Source organism: Lynx canadensis, chromosome D2, assembly GCF_007474595.2.
Source record: "Lynx canadensis isolate LIC74 chromosome D2, mLynCan4.pri.v2, whole genome shotgun sequence".
Lineage (NCBI taxonomy): Eukaryota > Metazoa > Chordata > Mammalia > Carnivora > Felidae > Lynx > Lynx canadensis.
This window is the reverse complement of record NC_044313.2, coordinates 41851328-41869805: the sequence shown is the minus strand read 5'-3', so window position 1 is coordinate 41869805 and position 18478 is coordinate 41851328. Positions and strand designations below refer to the sequence as shown.

The 18478-nt window shown below is 54.0% G+C and overlaps 1 protein-coding gene across 1 annotated transcript; it reads right to left on the bottom strand.

Annotated features, from left to right (window-relative positions):
• Positions 1-4860: 4860 nt before the first annotated feature.
• On the bottom strand, positions 4861-17342 carry GDF10 (growth differentiation factor 10). The gene is made up of 3 exons (XM_030335172.1): positions 17027-17342; positions 7694-8619; positions 4861-5731 (listed from the first exon to the last, which is right to left on the bottom strand). The coding sequence occupies exons 1-3, from the start codon at positions 17340-17342 to the stop codon at positions 5540-5542; spliced, it is 1434 nt and encodes a 477-aa protein (XP_030191032.1). The 3' UTR covers positions 4861-5539.
• Positions 17343-18478: the final 1136 nt, after the last annotated feature.

The following is an 18478-nucleotide window of genomic DNA, read 5'->3' as shown; positions in this document are numbered from 1 at the left end:
GCTGGCCCTGTGTTCATGGTGGATCTGAGGCCTTCCCTGGGCGGGACTCTACGCTTATGCTGCACTTGTCATGAACACCTCGGGGTACTCCGGGCAGTGTGTTGGTCGGGCTGGCTCTGCCCTGGTGGCTGCTGACCCAGCCTTGTCCCCCTGTCTGGACTTGATGGCCAGATAGTTTGGCATTACTATGATATGGTGATTTTTTTAATTTTTAATTTTTTTTATGTTTTTATTTTATTTTTGAAAGAGAGAGACACAGAGTATGAGTGGGGAAGGGGCAGAGAGAGAGGGAGACATAGAATCTGAAGCAGGTTTCAGGCTCTGAGCTGTCAGCACAGAGCCTGACCTTGGGCTCGATCTCACTGACCTTGAGATCATGATCTAAACTGAAGTCGGATGCTTAACCGACTGAGCCACCCAGGGCCCCCTGTGCTATGGTGATTTTTAACTAAAGCCTCTGTAGTACCATTTCTCCTGAAACTTCTCCTGAAACTTTCTCCTGAATTACAGAAATTGAGTCATCCCATGCAGTTGCTACAGGAGAAGCACAATTTAATTAACAAGAGAGGCATATCTGACTCATCCATTTATTCCAAGGATCGCTGAAGCTCATCTTTCCAGCAGACAGACTTCAGCCTTCATTTATGGAGGTAGGAGAGGATCTGCCTAAATTTCCATGATAACAGCTGCCTCCTGGGGGTCAGGAACCCTTTTGTCCCAGGAGGCATGGCAGGAGGACACCTATTGCTCTGTGAGCTTCTCCGACTCCAACGTTTACCCACAAGTGGCTCAGAAGAATGAAAACTGGACCCACCTTAAGGCTGGAAGGAGAGAAAATGAGCCATGCAGAGTAAGGCCTAGGTCCCTTCCCAGCTCTGCGCCCAGCCTCTGTGATGCCCTACTCCCATTTGGCACACGGTAAGTACTTCCAATGCGAGCAACCTGTCTCAGGACTGCATCCAGATGGGCAGCACATTTAGTAGAACAGTGGTTCCTAAGGTGTGGTTCCTGGCCCTGCAGCAGCAGCACCTGAAAACTGGTTAGAAATGCAAAATTTTGGGGGCGCCTGGGCGGCTCAGTCGGTTAAGCGTCCGACTTCGGCTTGGGTCATGATCTCACGGTCTGTGAATTCGAGCCCCACGACGGGCTCTGTGCTGACAGCTCAGGGCCTGGAGCCTGCTTCGGATTCTGTGTCTCCCTCTCTCTCTGCCCCTCCCCTGCTCATGCTCTCTCTCTGTCTCTCAAAAATAAATAAAAACATTTAAAAAAAAAAAAAGAAAGAAATGCAAAATTTTGGCCTGAGTCAGTAGCTCTAGAGGCAAGGCCCAGCAACTTGGTCAAGTCCTCTGTGTGATTCTAATGCACATTCAGGTCTGCACATTGGTTTTGATAAGAGGAGAATTCATACAAGCCTTCCAAGAGATCAAGTATGTGTATACTTTATACATACTTGTATGGTATTTGGCACACAGTAGGTGCCAAATAATTGAATAAACAGGTGCATTTCTCTGCTCACCCCCTACTCATACAGACAAGACTGCTGGGGGAGACGGAGGAATTTAGAATGGGATTAGAAATAAAAGAGGTAGGAAAAGTACTGCAAAGCTTGAGTGAGCATCATTTTCTCTGAGAGTAGAAAAGAGAAAGGGAATAAAAAATCTCAGGGGCACCAGTTTATCAGTGAAGGATTTTATGTTTGCAGCTTCTGGGAGCAGGAAAGAGCCTTGAACAGCCAGGGCTGGCAAGCTGGGCCTGCCCTCCTGGTCTTCCCACCAGAATCTGGTCCAGGCCCTAAATGCATTTTGCATCAGCTGGTACCTGTGATGTCTTTATGCGACCAGCCAATCTAGCTCTTCCATCCCGGCAGAGCCAACTGTATTCCTTTCCCCCTGGAGCCCCCTCCTCACCCCTCCCACCCTCACCCCAGACCTCTGCAGGCTCCTCCAGCATGGCCCTACATCCATCCTGGCCCCAGAAGGAGCATCAGTTGTAGGTTACAGCTTGCGTGGCATTTTATGAGTGACTCAGACATACAGAGGCACCTATCAGAAGGCCTCGGGCAAGACACTTGGTAGCACCTGGACTCAGTTTCCCCACATGTCAGAGAAAAGAAAAAAGATAACATCAGAAGTTTTCCAAAGTTTCCCCTCTACCTTAAAGTCTCTAGCTCTCCGTTTTACTGTCTATATTTGTCACACGAATTAATATACGAGGCCCTACCCTTCCAGAGGATATAAACATTCAGGAATAGGGCTCTGCAGGCCACCACACTGCCGCCTCCAAGCTGATACAGAGGCGGTTGGGTGACCTCAGGGACCCACGCACATCTTGGCTGCGTCCTGGAGCCTTTTGCCTTTGTGACAATGTGATGTTGATATTTGGCTTTTGAGAGGGACAAAAAAAGTTGTTTCATCTGTACATTTCTTTCTATACCTTGCTCTCCTACAAGGTCACTCAGTGCCATTGGGAAAACCCTAATAGGCTTGCAGTGGGGGCCACTGTCCCAGAAGCTGGGGATCGGCACCAGCCACAGAGGCCTTGAATCAGGCATCCTTGAGCATCAAAGCTGACATGGCCTGTGGTCTTGGTAAGACACTGGGGCGGGGCATATTATTACCCCATCCTGAGCCTGTGTTTCTGTGGCAACAATTGGGTAATCCACTTGCAAGTTTGCTAGGAGGCTAAACAAGATGCCGTGTCGAAATCTCATGGTGCTTTACAAATGTGAGTAGTCACTGATGACACCAGTTCCTTCCAGCGCACTCCGCAGTCACCACCGCCGGGTGACAGCCATCCTGGCACAAGCATAGAGGCTCTGCACGACTGGACCCGGGGGTCATCTTCCCAGCCTGCTCCCCGTCCTTGGAAACCAGAAATGAAGGCCCCGAGACTCAGATCCCCCAGACACTGCAAGTGCCAGAAAGACTAAGACAGAACTCTTGTAAGACACCCCAGCTTTATCAAGAAATGGAAATAGAGCAGTGTATGAGAAAATAATTGAGGAGGAGGAGGCGGAAAAATGAGGAATCTTTTTTTTTTTTTTTTTTTAACATTTATTTATTTTTGAGACAGAGAGAGACAGAGCATGAATGGGGGGAGGGCCAGAAAGAGAGGGAGACACAGAATCCGAAGCAGGCTCCAGGCTCTGAGCTGTCGGCACAGAGCCTGATGCGGGGCTCGAACTCATGGACCGTGAGATCATGACCTGAGCGAAGTCGGATGCTCAACCGACTGAGCCACCCAGGCGCCCCAAAAATGAGGAATCTAATATTGAGAAGAAAGGCATTTGGAGCCTTATCAAGCCCCAATAGTTTTACTCGTTTTGTTATTAATTTATATCCCGTAATGTTCCAAAAAGGATTAGATGTGGCCAGCCAGGCGCTAAGTTTGCAGATCACTTTGAGACGCCCCAGCATCCAGTGAACGGACCATTTGGGTGCAGCACTGTCCCTGTAGGAATAGGCCGTGTGCGTGCTAGGGACCACCCTCACCTCACTTAATCTCTGCCGAGGCAGGGCCACAGGCCCAGGGCTGCTGTTCCCACACATGTCCCAAGACCCTTGGAGGAGAGGTTGGGCAGACTGTGCTGGGTCCCCTGGGTGCCCTGAGACACCGCCTCACCCACCTGTTCTGGGCCCTCCCTCCAGGGTCTTTTGCTTTGCCTCTAGCTGCAGCCACTGTGGCCTTCTGCAGAGGCCACTTGGGCTTCCAGAGCTACTGTGACCACCTAGGCAGGGGGCCAGAGGCCTGGGAGTAGCCTGGAGAGGAGGTCTGAATGTCCAGCTCCTTTGCCTCAAGGCCGGGCTAACCCTGAGGTGTAATTAAGCTCCAGAGCTCCCCACAAGATCCAAGATCTGGGATGCTTGGCTTCTCGGCCTCCTGACCAGCTTTACCCCTTCCTTACCTATTTCTCCTGGGAGCACTTCCTCAGCCATCACTTGCCCAGGAACACTGGGCTCAGCGGCCAGACTTAAGACAGATGCCTTGGGTTTCTTTTCTCCTCCTAAGTCCCCTCTCAGAGGTTAGCTCATGGCCTCTCGGTCTCCTCCAAACAAGACTCAGGGCCATGTCACCCTCTCAGGTCCCAGCCGAAGGACTGTTACACACCTGCCCCAAACTGGACCCAGATTCTTCTTCAGAAATGCTGGTCAATCAGCTTCAGTCACTATAGTCGTAAGGTGGTGTCAGCTCGGAGATAAGGGAACCATTTAGAGGAAGCTATTTTGGGATGGAGCTGCTGACGAGGAAGCAGGGCGGCTGTTCTACAAACATGCACAGGGAGAAGCAGACATTCTAGTTCCCCAGGAGCCCCTGGACCTCAGGAGACACCCCTGACTGCTTCCCATTGGATCTCTTGCTTGAACTACCCCAAGTAAGAGGTCTCTACCCAGGCAACCACAGACGTTCCTTTGAATGTCTCAGACACCTTTCAGTCACTCAATGTCCCTTCTGAAGCTAAGGATTGAGAAAGCTCCGTGAGACCACTGTGCCTGCCTGGGGCCCTGTCCCGCCTGGATGAGCCCAGGGTGGCACCTGTGGGGCAAAGTGGGTGGGCAGCATGCTGGAAGGCATAGGAGTAGCTGTTTTCTGGAGTTCAGGATAGAGACGAGAAGGTGTGAAGAGGCCTGGGGGGTGGGGGTGCGGCTCTGCTCCTAAAGGAGGCTGTGTCCCCAGCAGCCCCCGAGATGTCATATTTATAGATAGGGATCCTTCCATATTTTGGAATGGGTGACATTCAGTTTTTCAAGATACCACTGTACCTTTAATTTATTAGCATCCCATAAAAACACATAACATACACAATCTACAGTATAGAAAGTATAATTTACAAAAATATAAAAATCTTGGTTATTTTTTAGTATTCCAACATATTATTGTAGGTGTTATTTCAATAAACATGTTTAAACAATGCACACTTAACCGGCATGATTACCTCTGCGGGGAATGGCGTCCACCCCCTCCTCTTTGTTTTAAAATAAAATATATATTAAGAAAAAGAAACCAAAATTGGTTATAGGTGCATACGGCTTCTGTGAAAGCTTTTGCAGCAGAGTTTGGAAGTTTATACCGTTATTTAGGCCCTGTTTTCCAGAATCAGTATGTGGCCCAGAGTGTTTTAAACGGATTCTTTAAACAGAGGTTCTTTCTTGTGAAGACAGCAGGTGCCCTCAAGTTTGCAGTCTTCTCCCAAGGTTTTGAGATGATGGTCACAAAAGCCAACACTACAGACACATCCGGCTTTCGGGTCTTCAGAGCAGAGGGGATGGGCAATGGGCAGCCTTCAGGCGAGCCCTAATTCCCAGATTCCTTCAGGGGATTCAGACTGGCATGTAGGGGGGCTAAGTCATTGGCAATGAGAGACCCCAGAATGTGCCCCAGGGGACAGATCTTTCTGGGACCCAGCCAGGGTGCCTCTGAGCTCTGCCCCACATATACAGCTGCATCCCTCATCAAGGCCTTACCCCAGAAGGCCCTGAGGATGCTACCCTGCTGGATGTGGGGTGGGGCGGAGATTTCCTTCCACCCGCAGTGGCTGGTCTTACCGGCAGGCACAGGTCTCCACAGACATGTTGGGGTACACCTTCAGAACCACGTTCCGGTTCTCGTCCAGGAAGAGGACCCCAAGAGAGTTCATCTTGTCGGGAACGCAGCAAGGCTCTGGGATGCCTGGGACGATGCCCACAGCCCTGACGATGCTCTGGATGGTGGCGTGGTTGGACGGGCGGACCATCTGCAAGGCAGGAAAGGGCATGGTTACCTAGGCGCTCTGCCCTCACCCACCCACTGTGCCACCAGAGCGTCCTTGACTGAGGCCACAGAAAAGGTGTCGATCTAGGAGAAAAGGTGACTTTCCGGGGCTGGGCACACATTTCCTCTGAAGTCAGCCACAGACTGCGTCCCAAGGAGATGTGCAAGGGCCTCGGGCCTTCCTGCCCCTCACGTCTCCCGGAGGGAAGACACATCCCTTCATGGCACTGGCCACTTGGGGGCACCTGTGCGTCGCTCATCCCCAAGGAGCTCCTGGAACTGGGCAGGAGTTATCCAGAGGGCGATGCCTAGCTGTTCTGCCTGGGCCACAGCTGCCCAGATTTCACAGTCCGAGGAGTTCAGACATGCTTCCAGTGGGAGGGTGTTCTCAGCACTGGAAGGGAAGGCCCACAGGCGTGGGCGCGCCAGCATGATGGGGCTGGAAATGGACATTTCCCAGAAGGGTGTGACTGCGGGGGGGGCCGGGGGGAGGGATGTCAGGGGCTGCTTCATCTCGTCATAGTATCAGTGGTATGGGGTGGGACTACCTTAATTCTAATAGGAAATGGAAGCTTCAAATGTCAAAGTAAACTGATCAAGACCGCTCAGTTAGGAAGCAGCCAAAAGTCAAGGAAAGTTGGAGGAGCCACTTGGGTTTTCTTTCCCTCCCCAGGCGGAGTCGCATACCCAGAAGAGCCTGGGCCGTAGCCACAAACACAGAGAATGCTGTCTCACACACCTCCAACAAGAGAAACAAGACCAAGCCACGGGAGTTTCAGCTCATTTCGGGCCAAAGGAAGTTTTATACACAGTGCGTTCATGAGGAAGCCCCCTTGCGTGGGGAGGTGAAAGGAGGGACATCTGATTTGTGGGTTCAGGCTGCTGTCAGGGAAGGTGGCAGGCAGCCAGCTAGACTGATAAGGTAAGTGCTGGGTCAGCCAGCTGGAGCCTGCCGACTGCTCATCCTGTATCTGTCCAGGCCTGTGCTAGGCTCTTCCGGCCAATACCTGTCTCCCTGTTGGGCACCTCCCTTCCTCTCTCTTGCACATGCATGGCTTTAAGGAAAAGCCCCTTAATTCCCCAAACAGGTTAATGCTGCCTGTGTCTGCGGCCGGGATTTCCCAGCTGACTGATTTATTTACATTCAAATTGGATTTATGCACTGACTTCCTTTCTGGAAGGGGAAGGAATGACCTGGAACTCAGCAGAGGAGCTAAGCTGGAGGAAAGTGTGCACACTGTCGGGAGGGGCGACATCAGCTGGCAGCCAGCCCACCGCAGCTCTGGCTGTGGGGAGCTGGATGGACAGAGCCACAACCCAGACTGGAGGGAAAGTGAGGTTCTGGAACCCCAGGGCCAGCACAGTGGCCTCATGCGCTGTTTCCTGCCGACTCGTACAAGTGAAAGCTAGTTGTCCTGTGGGTTCCTGCCCCGAGTGGGAGGCGGGGAGCAGGGAGTCCATATAGGAAGCCACTGAGGCCAACTCTCCACTGGTCACAGATGCCAACACCCTGAGTTCCGGGCCAGGAACAGGAATGAGAGCCTTGGTGAGGAAGGGGCTTCAGAGGCCTGTCCTGTCTACAGGGGGGCAGCATGGACCCAATCCTTGTAAGGCAGCTGCTATGTGGGAACACACATCTAAGGAGATGGGTTCTCCTTTTCAAACGAAGCAATGTTCTGATTTAAAATTCAAACTCAACTAAGTCAGCACTTTCAAAAGCACAGCCAAACCACGTCTGTCTGTGGGCTGTATTCGCCTGACAGGCTGCTGCTCTAGGACCTCTGCCTACCTGTCCCCTACCTTGACTCGATGCGAGGTGTTCCAATCCCCATTTTACAGACAGGAAGCAGGTCCCAGGGCAGAGGGACTTGCCGGCAGGGGCCGTGTGGAGAGTCACAGACAGACAAGGGGCTGAACGCATCGGTGTTACCCAGACACAGCCTACCTTGGGCATGGGGAACTCGCACACGCCGGCGCAGTAGTAGGCGTCGAAGGACTTGGGCAAGATGATCCATTCATTCCACCCGATGTCTGCGAAGTCCACCTTCAAATACCTGCGGGAGCAGACCCTCGGCTCGGCCCACTGCTTCCTCCGGGCTTTCTGCATCGTCTTCTCGTCGAAGTCCAGCACCCTCGAGGAGCCCATGAACACATCCGGGCCCTTCTTCCGGCGGTCCTTGCGCCCAGGCCGCGGCTTCAGCGCCCGGAAAGGGCCGGGCCACAGTTCGTGCTTGTGATAGTGCTGGGCGTGGGAGGCGTGTGCCGGCCTCTCGTCCAGCCCTGGCAGCTCGTTGTCCTGGAGGGGTCCGGTGGCCTGCGTGGCCCTGCGCACGCGGGGGTCCGCCGAGCTGTTGGGGGCAGCGCCGGGCTCCGGGTCCCCAGCCTGGAAGGGGTCATATCTCTGTAGTGTCACTGCCACACTGTTAGGCTCCGAGATGGCCAGGTCGTCAGCGTAGATGAGGATGTAGGGTGCGTGCGGGCTGGGCCTGGACACCCCTGGGGCCTTCTCCCCAGGATCCAGCTGAGCAGAGAGGATCAGCTCGCCATCTTGGCGGGCTGCCTTGACAATGGGGGAGATGTCCTTGGCCTGCCACAGTCCCCGAGGCGGGGGCGCCAGGGCCATGGCCCCGCGGAGCAGCCCCTGTGTGGCCGTGTTCTGAGAGAGACTGCGGAAGAGAAGGTGCTGGCGAGCGGGCAGGCCCAGGGGCAGTAGGCGGCAGGACACATTCTTGGCCCGCTGCTTGCATGGGGCCTCTCGTGCCCGGGGCCACCGAGGTTCTGAGTAGAAGTGGAATGTGGCCGCGAGGATCATTTCTGAATCCTGCATAGAAGTCAGGTTGAAGAAATACACAGCCTTCTGGTCGACCACTTCTGTGAGGGAAGAACAGACCGTAGTAGGTTAGGTTCTTTCTAAGATAGGTCCGGAGGGTCCCTGTGTCTCCCTCCAGGGGCCAGGTTGGAAGAACAATGCCCATTTAGGGAGCACCTCCAGGCCAGCCAGGTTTTCTTCCTCTCATGTAATCCTCACAGTAAACTGAGGAGGGTACCCTTACTTATCCTCAATGAACGGATGAAAAACAGGTCAGAGCAGTTGGGGACTGTCAATAAATATACCATTGCTCCAAGCAAAGGGTAGTAGACACATAGGGGCTCAGGCCTGCCGGGCCCTAACACACATGCCTCCTCTCCCTGCACTCCAGTGCCATTCAGTGAACAAATGGCCAAACATCACTGACAGCTGGTGGAGGAGATAAGGTGGAATCAGGTTTCTGGGATGGGTTGGGTTGGGTCCAAGCCCTGCTGACAGCCCCCCTCCTGTATCTGCCCAGGCCTCTGTTTCACAGATATCAAATGCAGTCATTCTTCCAAACGAGGTGAATGAAGTAGAGCCCCTCTTACCTTACTTTCCCTGCATTCTGAGTGCTTTCTGAGGAAAACTGGCCTTAAGGGCACAGCTGTTTGGGTGTCTTCTATTTGTTTTGCCTAAGGGTTTTTAAAGCTTTTTTTTTACAAAGAAAGGGCAGTATCAGGGTTGCACAAAACCACTCAACAGAGTCCCCAAAGACCAGGTTGCTCTCCAGAGGCCCAGATCATGATAAGCACTGGGATTCCTCAAACACTGCATTTGCAGCTCTAGAATGCTCTGGCCCCTGCATCCCTGAGGCTGTCAGGCACCTCTTTCTTGGTTCTACTAGGTGAACCCTAGGGCCACGGAGCAGAACATTCTCATCGGTGGCCCCAGGAAGCTGCCCCAAGATCAGGCAGCCTGAGTTCTCTGAATGGCCACATCCTCTGGAAGGTTCGAGTAGGAAGGAGGGGTCATTCCCAAGGCCTCCCTATGACACTGCAGGCTGGCGGGACACCAGAGCCGCCAGGTTGGCTGCCTTCCTCCAGCTGCTCTACTTCCTGATGCCAGGTGTCTGTCTGCTGGTGAAGACTTCTGGGAAAAGTTGCAAGAAGGACGGAGCCCCCAAGCATGGGAGTGTGTATGTGTGCAGGGACACTGGGCCCAAAGGGCATGTATCAGGTCCTTAGCTTCTCTAACACCTGCACCCACAGAATCAGCTTGGATTTGTTTTTTTTTTTTTATTTAACCAAAATCTTCAGGTTAAGGTTATTTCCTTCTATTAGGAAGAAGGAATAATTCGATTGGGAATTGTCGTGTACTCTTAAGGGACTACGAGAGAAAGAGGAAGGAAAGGAAAAGCATATCCAAGGAGGGCCTGATAAATGTCAATCAAGGTTTGGATGACACCCTAAAGACCCTGCCTTTTGTGACCCCTTGGAGCAAACCCGCAGGAGACAGTGGCAGCCTCCCAACATGCTCCACACACAAGGAGCCGTGCAGGGGGCCTTGAAGGCCATTTATACTTGGCTTCTCCAGACACTGCAGCCTGGAGTGTTACGGGCTCAAGTTCCGCATTTCCCCAACTTCCTGATCTCTGCTCTCCTACCCTGGAGATGCTGATTCAGAGGGTCAGGGACAGAGGGGCCAAGGAATTTGTGTTATGAACAGCATCCCGGGGGGTTCCAACCATCAGGCCAGTTTGTGAATCTAAGGTTGATGTGTGGGTGGGGAGCAAGCTCCCCAACAATGCAGCCCCCACACCCGTCGGGCTAGAAAGGGCCGCAGGAACCAGGCCCCCAGGCTGCATCAGGACCACCCCAAGCTCATCTGCCCCGGACAGAGAGTCGGGTCTCCATCTCACATAATTCTCTGCAGGATTAAATAAAGAGCATATGTAGTGTGCCAGGCACCAAGGAAGAACCCCTAAATGAGGTTCCTTCCCACTTCTATCCAAACATCAAGGCTGGCGAGCAACTCGGTGTCCCCTCAGTGATCCAAATTATCTGAGTTGTAACCCAGCTCACCAGGCAGATGAAGTATTTCTTCTTTCATCCAATTTGAGCGTATTTTTCTGCTACAGATTCTTTGCTAGAAAATGCCGAAGAGGCTCTAGGATGGACATCTCTGACTCTTTCCAAGGAGCTTGCCCATCACAGCAGGAAGCAAGCATCTCTGGCCTAGGAACTTAGAACCTTTGGTGAGCAGCAGACTGGGAGCACAGAGATGGGCCTCCCCAGAGAACAGCCCCTCAGCCTCCCTCTTAGTGGTGAAGCTAAAGGACTACAGGGTCTATGAAGAAGGTCGGCTGTGACCACCATGGCAGGGCCAGCAGCTTTGGCCTGAGACAGGTGTGGTCCAAGGAAGGTGCTGGGAGGCCTGCCCCCAAGGAGCCTCAGAGGAGAGCTGGCCTTCCCTGAGGGGTATTTCTGCCCAGGATGCAGGAGAGGGACAGTAAATGCTGCCCCTCTCTTAAGGCTCCGAACCGCAGAGAGGGGGAGACACCTTTGAGGTCACGCAGCCTGATCCATCCCACTCAGGACAGGAGTCCTTCCTCCGTTGGGCTTGAGCCACCTTTGGACACCAGGAGCTTGTCCCTCATGAGGCAGCCTGCTGCCTGAAGACCCGCTCTGCTGGGAACTGTGGGTGGAGATGGGTCCCCCCGTCTCCCACCTGCGAAGGGCCGCAGGCTGGGTCTGCTCTCTGACTGATCCTGAGTCATGTAGTGCAGGGGGCTCTGGGCTGTGGCTGACATAAGGGGAACCTATGTGAAGTCTCCCGGCTTGGATGAGCCTGGGCCTCAAAGGCGAAACACCCAAGAGAACTTCCTATTTCCTGTGAACCGCTCTGGTGCCATATCTCATGGTCAGCAAGAAAAGTTCCTCCCTCCCTCCCTCCTTTCTTTTCTCCTTCCTCTCTCCCTCCTTTTATATGCTTCTTTTCCTTTCTCTTTCTTGCTTCCCTCCGTGCCTCCCTCCCTTTCTTAGTAAACATTTCAGAAACTCTTACTCTGGGCTAAGTGTTGGGCTGATGGCGGGGGGGGGGGGGGCCTGGAAAAGGTGGTCGGAGCCACCTCAGGCCATAGACAGGCCATCGTGATGACGCCATCTGCTGCCCTGTCACAGCTTTGCAGAGCACTGTCCAAGGGAGGCCCTGGGCATTCACTCACAGGTCACTGCCCTGCTCAGAGCCCTCCATTGGCCCTAAAGCAACACTGGACCCCTTGCAGAGGCCCTGCTTGACCTGGCCTGCCTCCCACCCCACCCCCATCTCTGCCCCAGTCACCCTGGCTTCTGGTCCTTCCAACAGGAAGCATCCTCTCTCAGGGCTTTGCCTCAGCTGTGGCTTTTTGGCCATCAAGCCTCCTGCGGCAGGCACCGCCCCCTCTCCCCTTCAGGTCTCTGCTCAAACTTCCACTCAGAAGTACGTAGTGAATGACGGGGGAGAGTGGGGTCTTTGCTAGATCTGTCTGTCCCAGTTAACAAAGGGTGATTCCTGGCCTGCTGCCCTGGGGTTCAGCAAACACATCCTGAAAGAAGTCCAGAAAACCTCGTTCTTTGGTAAGACAGAGATGATACAAATCCCCCTGGAGACAAGGGGCAGCAGGATCTTTGTCCAGTTACTTTCGCTTGAGCCTCAGTTTTCTCCTCTTTAAAATAGGAATAATCTTGTTTACCAGTTATGGAGGTCCAGGCTTCCAGCATGTATGCATGTTTGATTCCACATTTTCCCAAAGAGGAGAGCAGACGGGTCATTCACTCTCTGAGAGAAGATGGAGCTTCAGAAAGGGTATCTAACTTGCCTAAAGTCACACAGCTGGTAAGGGGCAGAGCACCCGGGTCTGTCTGACCCCAAGGCCACGCTCCCCTGTGTACTCTAGATAGAATGGTGATCTACCTAACAGCAAATGTAACAAAGGCCATGTGCTGTGAACTGTAAAACATTTTGCAAACACAAGTCATTATTTGGATGGGTTGGAATTCTGCCTCTCAGAGAAAGAAAGGACTGACTTTATTTAGACAAACCCATCTCTCCTTGGAGTTTTTGAAATCTCAGAACCCTAACTGGGTCCGCTTTGTGGGCACTCAGCCTCCTTTCCGAGGGTAGTGGGGATGGGACTGGAGGTGGGGGGAGAGGTAGCTCTAGCCCAAGGGTTCCCCCAGGTACCCTGCCGGCCAACCTTCAGGACAAGAGGACCTTCAGACTGCTCTGCCCTATAGGAACAGAACCCAAGCCACATGAGATTTGTTCCTTCATCCACCGCCCTGGAAACAGCCAACAGGGAGACCAGAGGGAGAACGTGAGGCTGAAGCACCCATGGAAGCTGGAGGAAGGGAGCCATGGGCCAGCCATGGGCACAGAGGGAGGAGAACGAACATGCATCAAGCATCTATTTTCAGGCAGGCCCCAGAGGAATCCTGCTTGCATCACTTACTAGCTATGGAGCCTTAGGCAAGTCATGGGGCCTCTTTTTGCCTCAGTTTCCACACTAAGCTGAGCAGAGTATTTGTAGGCACTTCCCAAAGTTGTAAGATCATCTCTGTAGAGCTCACGGCATGGTGCCTGGCACCGAACACGCTCAGAACGTACTGGCCGTGTGGTGTCATCAACTACTGCTACGCTCAGGGCACCTTGTCCTTGCCCCCTCCCTGTCCTCCTGTCCACACCTCTAGAAGGAGCCAGAGAGTCTCACAGCCTCTCTCCTCCTGCGTCTGACCAACCGCAGTTCCTACTGGCTTTGTGTCCTGTTTCTCCACAGCCATCCTGAACTCTGCAGCCCTCCGCCACTGTCCTTACCCATGGCCCCTCCTCAACTGCTACCGTGGCCCCAGATCACTGTCATCCCTCACATCACACTCATGCTTTGTAAGGAAATCATCTATTACAGATGAAGAGTCAATATCCTCACTACACAAAAAAGCTCTACAAATCAGTAAGAAAAAGTCAAGAACCCCATCGAGGAGGAAGCCATTTCCATAGGGAAAATTGCAAATGGCCGACAGGCATGAAAACCAATTCGGGATGACCAGTAATGGGTAAAAGGTAACTTCAAATGAGGATATAGCAACTTTTACCTGCATGTTAAAGATAGGATCTTATTAGATACTGTACATATATAGAGAATATAGTAATACATTTATATAAACTATAATATATATGTATTAACTCTGGTTTGTGATTAGGAACGGATTCTTTTCTTTAGTGTGATTTTCTATGATTTGCAGGTGAGCACAAATTTATTTCATGCTCTCTCTCTTCCCCCTCTCTTCCCTTGCCTCCCCCCCGACTCCCCACCCCCCGATGTCTGCTCACCTGCTCTGGGAAGGCGTCACTGGCCCCTCCCCACTGGCCCTCTCCCTGCTGGGTCAGTGTCATCAGGTCCCTTGGCCCCCGAAACACGCCCACAGCCCCTTCTCACTGCACGGCATTTATTTCTCCTTGACCCACCAGCTCGTGCATTTTTCTGAGCAGGGCCAAGAGTGTCTGCATCTTTGCATCCTCTGAACTTACAGCACCTGCCACCTAGTGAAGTGCTCGGGAGAACTGAAATGAACGTGACTTTTGGCATTGTTGGCGCATAGGTATGTATTACTACTCTCATTTAAAGATGAAGAATCAAGCTCAGAGAGGTTAAGTAACTTGCCCAATTTCACACAGGTCAGTGGAAAAGCTCAGATTTAAACACAAGTTGTTTGGGGCAGTGGGGGCAGGGAATACCTAACCTTAACCCTCAGCATCTGGCTCAGAAACTCTCTCCACTGCGGTAGACTTAATAGGGAACAAGACACATTTCAGGGAGCAATGGAAGGGAGGGAGGCAGGGGTGGCTGAAGCAAAAATAGTAGCATCTAATAAATTACGGACACACGTGCCAGGCACTGTCTTAAGCACTTGACATACCTCAGTTCATTTTAAAAACCCTATAAGGAAGGGAACATTACTAGCCCCGTTTTAGAAGTGAAAAACAAAACCTGAGTGGTGGACAAGTTTATCCCTTACGCTGGTCGCAGCCTCAGGATTTGGACCTTACCAGTCCAGCTCACAGCCCACACTCAGCACTTGAGCTATGGTGCGTGGTGGCATGCAAGTTATGTGGTTCCATTGCAACAAGGAACGTGGCTGCAGGGACTAGACCACTGGGGCTGCAGAGGCCACTGTCAGGCCACAGGATGGTACCAGTATGTTCGAGGGCCGGAGCTAAAAGCCCCACATTTGTGCCTCACCCAAAGACGAGGGGCCCTGCCCAGGCTCGCAGCTGGATCGCGGGGTCACAAACCAGGCATCTCTGAGGGCTGGCGAGGGGCTTGGTGTGAATGGAAGGAGGGGGATGAGAAACCAAACTGCCTGGGCCTACGCTATGTCAGGCACAAACCCACCTCATCCCACCGCATCTTCCCCTCCCCACTGTGTGCACAAGAAACCCATGCCCAGAGGGGTAAGGCTGGTGGAGCTGGCTGGGGCTGGTATTCATGGCTGTCAAACGGTTCCAAGTAAGCGTGCTGCATTTGTCAGTCGCACACTGGTCCAGAATAATTCTGATCTCCCAGAGAATTGTCTGTTCTGCCCTCTGTCTCCTAAGTCCCGGGTTTAGTTCTGCTGAAGGTGGGAAGAGGATGCTAGCAGTGGGGACAGCAGATGGGTGCCACTGTGAACAGCCCCCTACCTCAGCCTCAGTTTCCTTATCTGTAAGATGGGAGGGCTGGATTTGAAGTACTGTCTCCAGGTCCCGCTCAGGGCTAACATCCAATGCTTCGCTATTACTTCTACTGCCCCCATTCTGTGAAAGTGGAAAGACAAGGCCACGCACCTCCACGCCCGGGCTGCGGCAGTGGGTGCGCTCAGTGGACGCGCTCACCCCTGTTGCAGCAGTGACTTGGCTGGCCTTGCTTTCCTCAACTACAAGGCTTTGAGGACTGCGTCAGTGGGTGCAAGGTCAAGTCTTCACCTATATGAACACAAATGCTTTGTATTCCCATGGAAACAACATGCACCAATACCTCATCTGGCCAGTGCTGGGCTCTGGGCAACCCCACAGGAAAGATACTGGCATGACCTGCCCATTTTGTAGATGAGTACACTAAAGTCCACAGAGATTTAGTGATTCGCCCGAGGTCATTTTTATGCTGGCTAATTCTTGAGTGGCTTAATTTAATAATGATGCTCCAGACATGGACTCCATGCGGTGAATAAAAAGTACAGGGGAGGACAGAGTTAGATCCGGTTGGAGCCCAGAAACACTGACCAAGTGGTCTGCTAAGTGGGGGGTGGGGGGACAGGCCTCTCCGTGGCAGATAGTCCCCAGTACACAGTTACACACGGCCAAGCTTCCCAGGTCTGGCTTTGAAACCATAGGTGTCACCTTGAGTCACACAACCAGCAATCAACAGGTGGCCGACCTGATCCAGCCTGTCTGGCCCCAGTGCTGGGCTTGCTCCCCTCCACCTCAGGAGGGACCTTAGAGACCAACAGTCTTTCTCCTGATAAATGGTCTTCTCCCCGACAAGGGCTGCAGGGACCCCTACCCACATTTTCTGGAATGATATTCTGTGACCATGAGTGGTCTCCATGACAACCAGGGTTTTCCCGCCACTCCTGCCACCAGGCTGCACCTTGCCCAGGGCCTGGAGTGGTAGCCCAGCCGGGGCTGGTTGATAGCTGAGGCCACAGCCCCAAAGTGCTCTCAGTGCAGGGGGGGGGGGGGGCTCTTTCAGTGGCCTCTGTCCAGCTCCTTCCAAGAAATGAGGAGAGGGGAAAGGATCTGCTTGGGTGGGGCAAGGGTGGGAGGGGAGTAGGATGCCCCCACTGCCCAAGCTTCTGGACCCTTCCTCAAAGCCCTGTGGTCTGAACATTTAAGGTTAGTGCTGCATTTCATGGAGGTCTCAGTTGTGTGTACCCAAGACAAGGCACCCAAAGCCCTTCTCAGTTCACTCTGTTGGCCCAGCCACCCAACTCACCGTGTGCCCCAGTTAGAGCTTCACGTCCTCTGCCTGGGCCATGTCCAGCAGTATCTGGACTGCCTTATGCCCACCTGACTGGACCCACTCAGTGTCAAGAGCCTTCTCATCTGTCAAGAGCCAACACGTCTCACCCCTATGACATGGATACCACCCACCATGAGCTTCCCCAGCCCAGTACCATCTCACCCTACGCTTAAAGCTTTGTGTATGGGGTGGTCTATGTCTACACAAGTGTGACACCCTCCCAGGTTTGGCAGCACGCTAGGGGCAGGAATTCTGTGTCACTGCCACTCTGGTGTCTCCACTGGAGTCTCAGAGCCTGGCATAAAGTGCTTGCTGAATAGTGAATGAATGAATGAATGAATGAGTCTATGACTAGAAGGAAGAATCAAAGAGGGTGCAGTGGCAGGGGAGGATGAATAAGTGAGGAAGGGGGACTAGGAGAAGAGGGGGTGCCCGGGGCCCCCTCTACTTACCCAGCCGGGCCCGGAAGCTGCGAACCGTGTTGCCCCCTCCTGGCCTCGCGCCCCTCCGACTGTATTTCTCATAAAGCCGGAGCATGTGGACAGCGACCATGTCTTGGGCGCCGGGGCCCAGAGTGGTGGCCGCGTCCCCCAGGGACCGCCAGGGGTCCTTGATCCCAGCCAGACCATCAGAGGCTGCAGGCGAGGCGGACCAGGCGGGGGCCGGGTGGCTGCCGCCCGCGTCCCGGAGCAGCAGCAGAAGCAGAGGCAGCAGCGGCAACAGTTGGGGCCGCCTTCCCGGGCTCGTCCCAGCAGGGCCACGGGCCATGGTGGGTGGCGGCGGCGAAGGAGGGTCGAAGCCGGGGAGGAGGAGAGAACTCGCGGGCGCACCGGCGACTGCGGACCGACCCTGTGGCGGCGGGAGGGCGCGCGGGGCGCTGGATGCTGAGATCCGCGCGGGGCGCGGGGTAGAGCGGGACCCGAGGCGAGCGCGCAGGTCCGTCCTCGCCGCCCGAGCCGCGGGCCAGCGGTCACGGCCGTCCGGAGCCCCGCGGAGCCGCGCCAAACCTGAGCCGACGCGACGCCCCAGCGGACTCGCGCGGCGAAACTTTGCAGCCCACTGGGCGCTCTGCTCCGCGGGTTCGGGGGGCGGGGCGGGGCGGGGCGGTCGGTGGCGCCCTCGGGGGGACCGGTTGTGCGCCCGGGACCACGCGGGGCCGCCGCCGACACGGCTGTCCCTGGCCCGGCTGCGGTGTGCGTGCGCCCGTGTGTGGCGGCGTGCGCGCGCAGGGGTGTGCGCCCGAGTGTGCGCCCGGGAGTGTGGGGGGCGTGGGCGTGGGCGAGCTCGCTCCCCGCTCCCCTGCAGAGAGACGGAGACCCGGACCGGGCCGGCTCCTGTGTGTCGGCGCCACAGCCTGGCCAGGGTTGCGCGGGGGGCTGGGCGGCCTCGGGAGAGGGGCCCGCCTGCCGGGTTGCCCCTGTAATGGCATGTGATGACTATGTAGTTGCAAGATGACAGCTCCCCCGTGAGGACCCGAAAGGGGATGTGTGTGTGTGTGTGTGTGTGTGTGTGTGTATGCCAGGTTGCCTCTGAGCCGGTGTGTATCCAAAATGCAAGAGTAAGGCGAACACGGACCCTCCCCGGGTAGCCTCTGAAAAGAGAAATCCTAACTCCAAAGCTTAACCAACCCAGGGCAACTGGAACCAGATCCTCATTAAAATTCAGAATTAGTCCATTAACTGACCCGTGTTTGGCAACAACGATTCCAGTTGTTGAAGGAGTACATCAAAAGGTCTTTATTAATCTTTGGACAAGTAGCCATCAGGATTGTCTTGCAGAAGGATGTGGTTTCAAATTGCTTTACAAAACGTTTCCAAGGCATCAGGACAGGAGGAGAGAAAGCAGTAGATTTTCCAAGGTTTCACAATAAAGTGACAGGATAGTGAGTCCCTGGCCCACTGCCC

Coding starts and splice junctions, on each gene's coding strand:
- GDF10 (XM_030335172.1), bottom strand. CDS start 17,342: ATGGCCCGTGGCCCTGCTGGGACGAGCCCGGGAAGGCGGCCCCAACTG. Junction 8,620..17,026: donor CAGCTTCCGGGCCCGGCTGG/GTAAGTAGAGGG, acceptor CTTCCCTCACAG/AAGTGGTCGACCAGAAGGCT. Junction 5,732..7,693: donor GCGAGTTCCCCATGCCCAAG/GTAGGCTGTGTC, acceptor CCTGCCTTGCAG/ATGGTCCGCCCGTCCAACCA.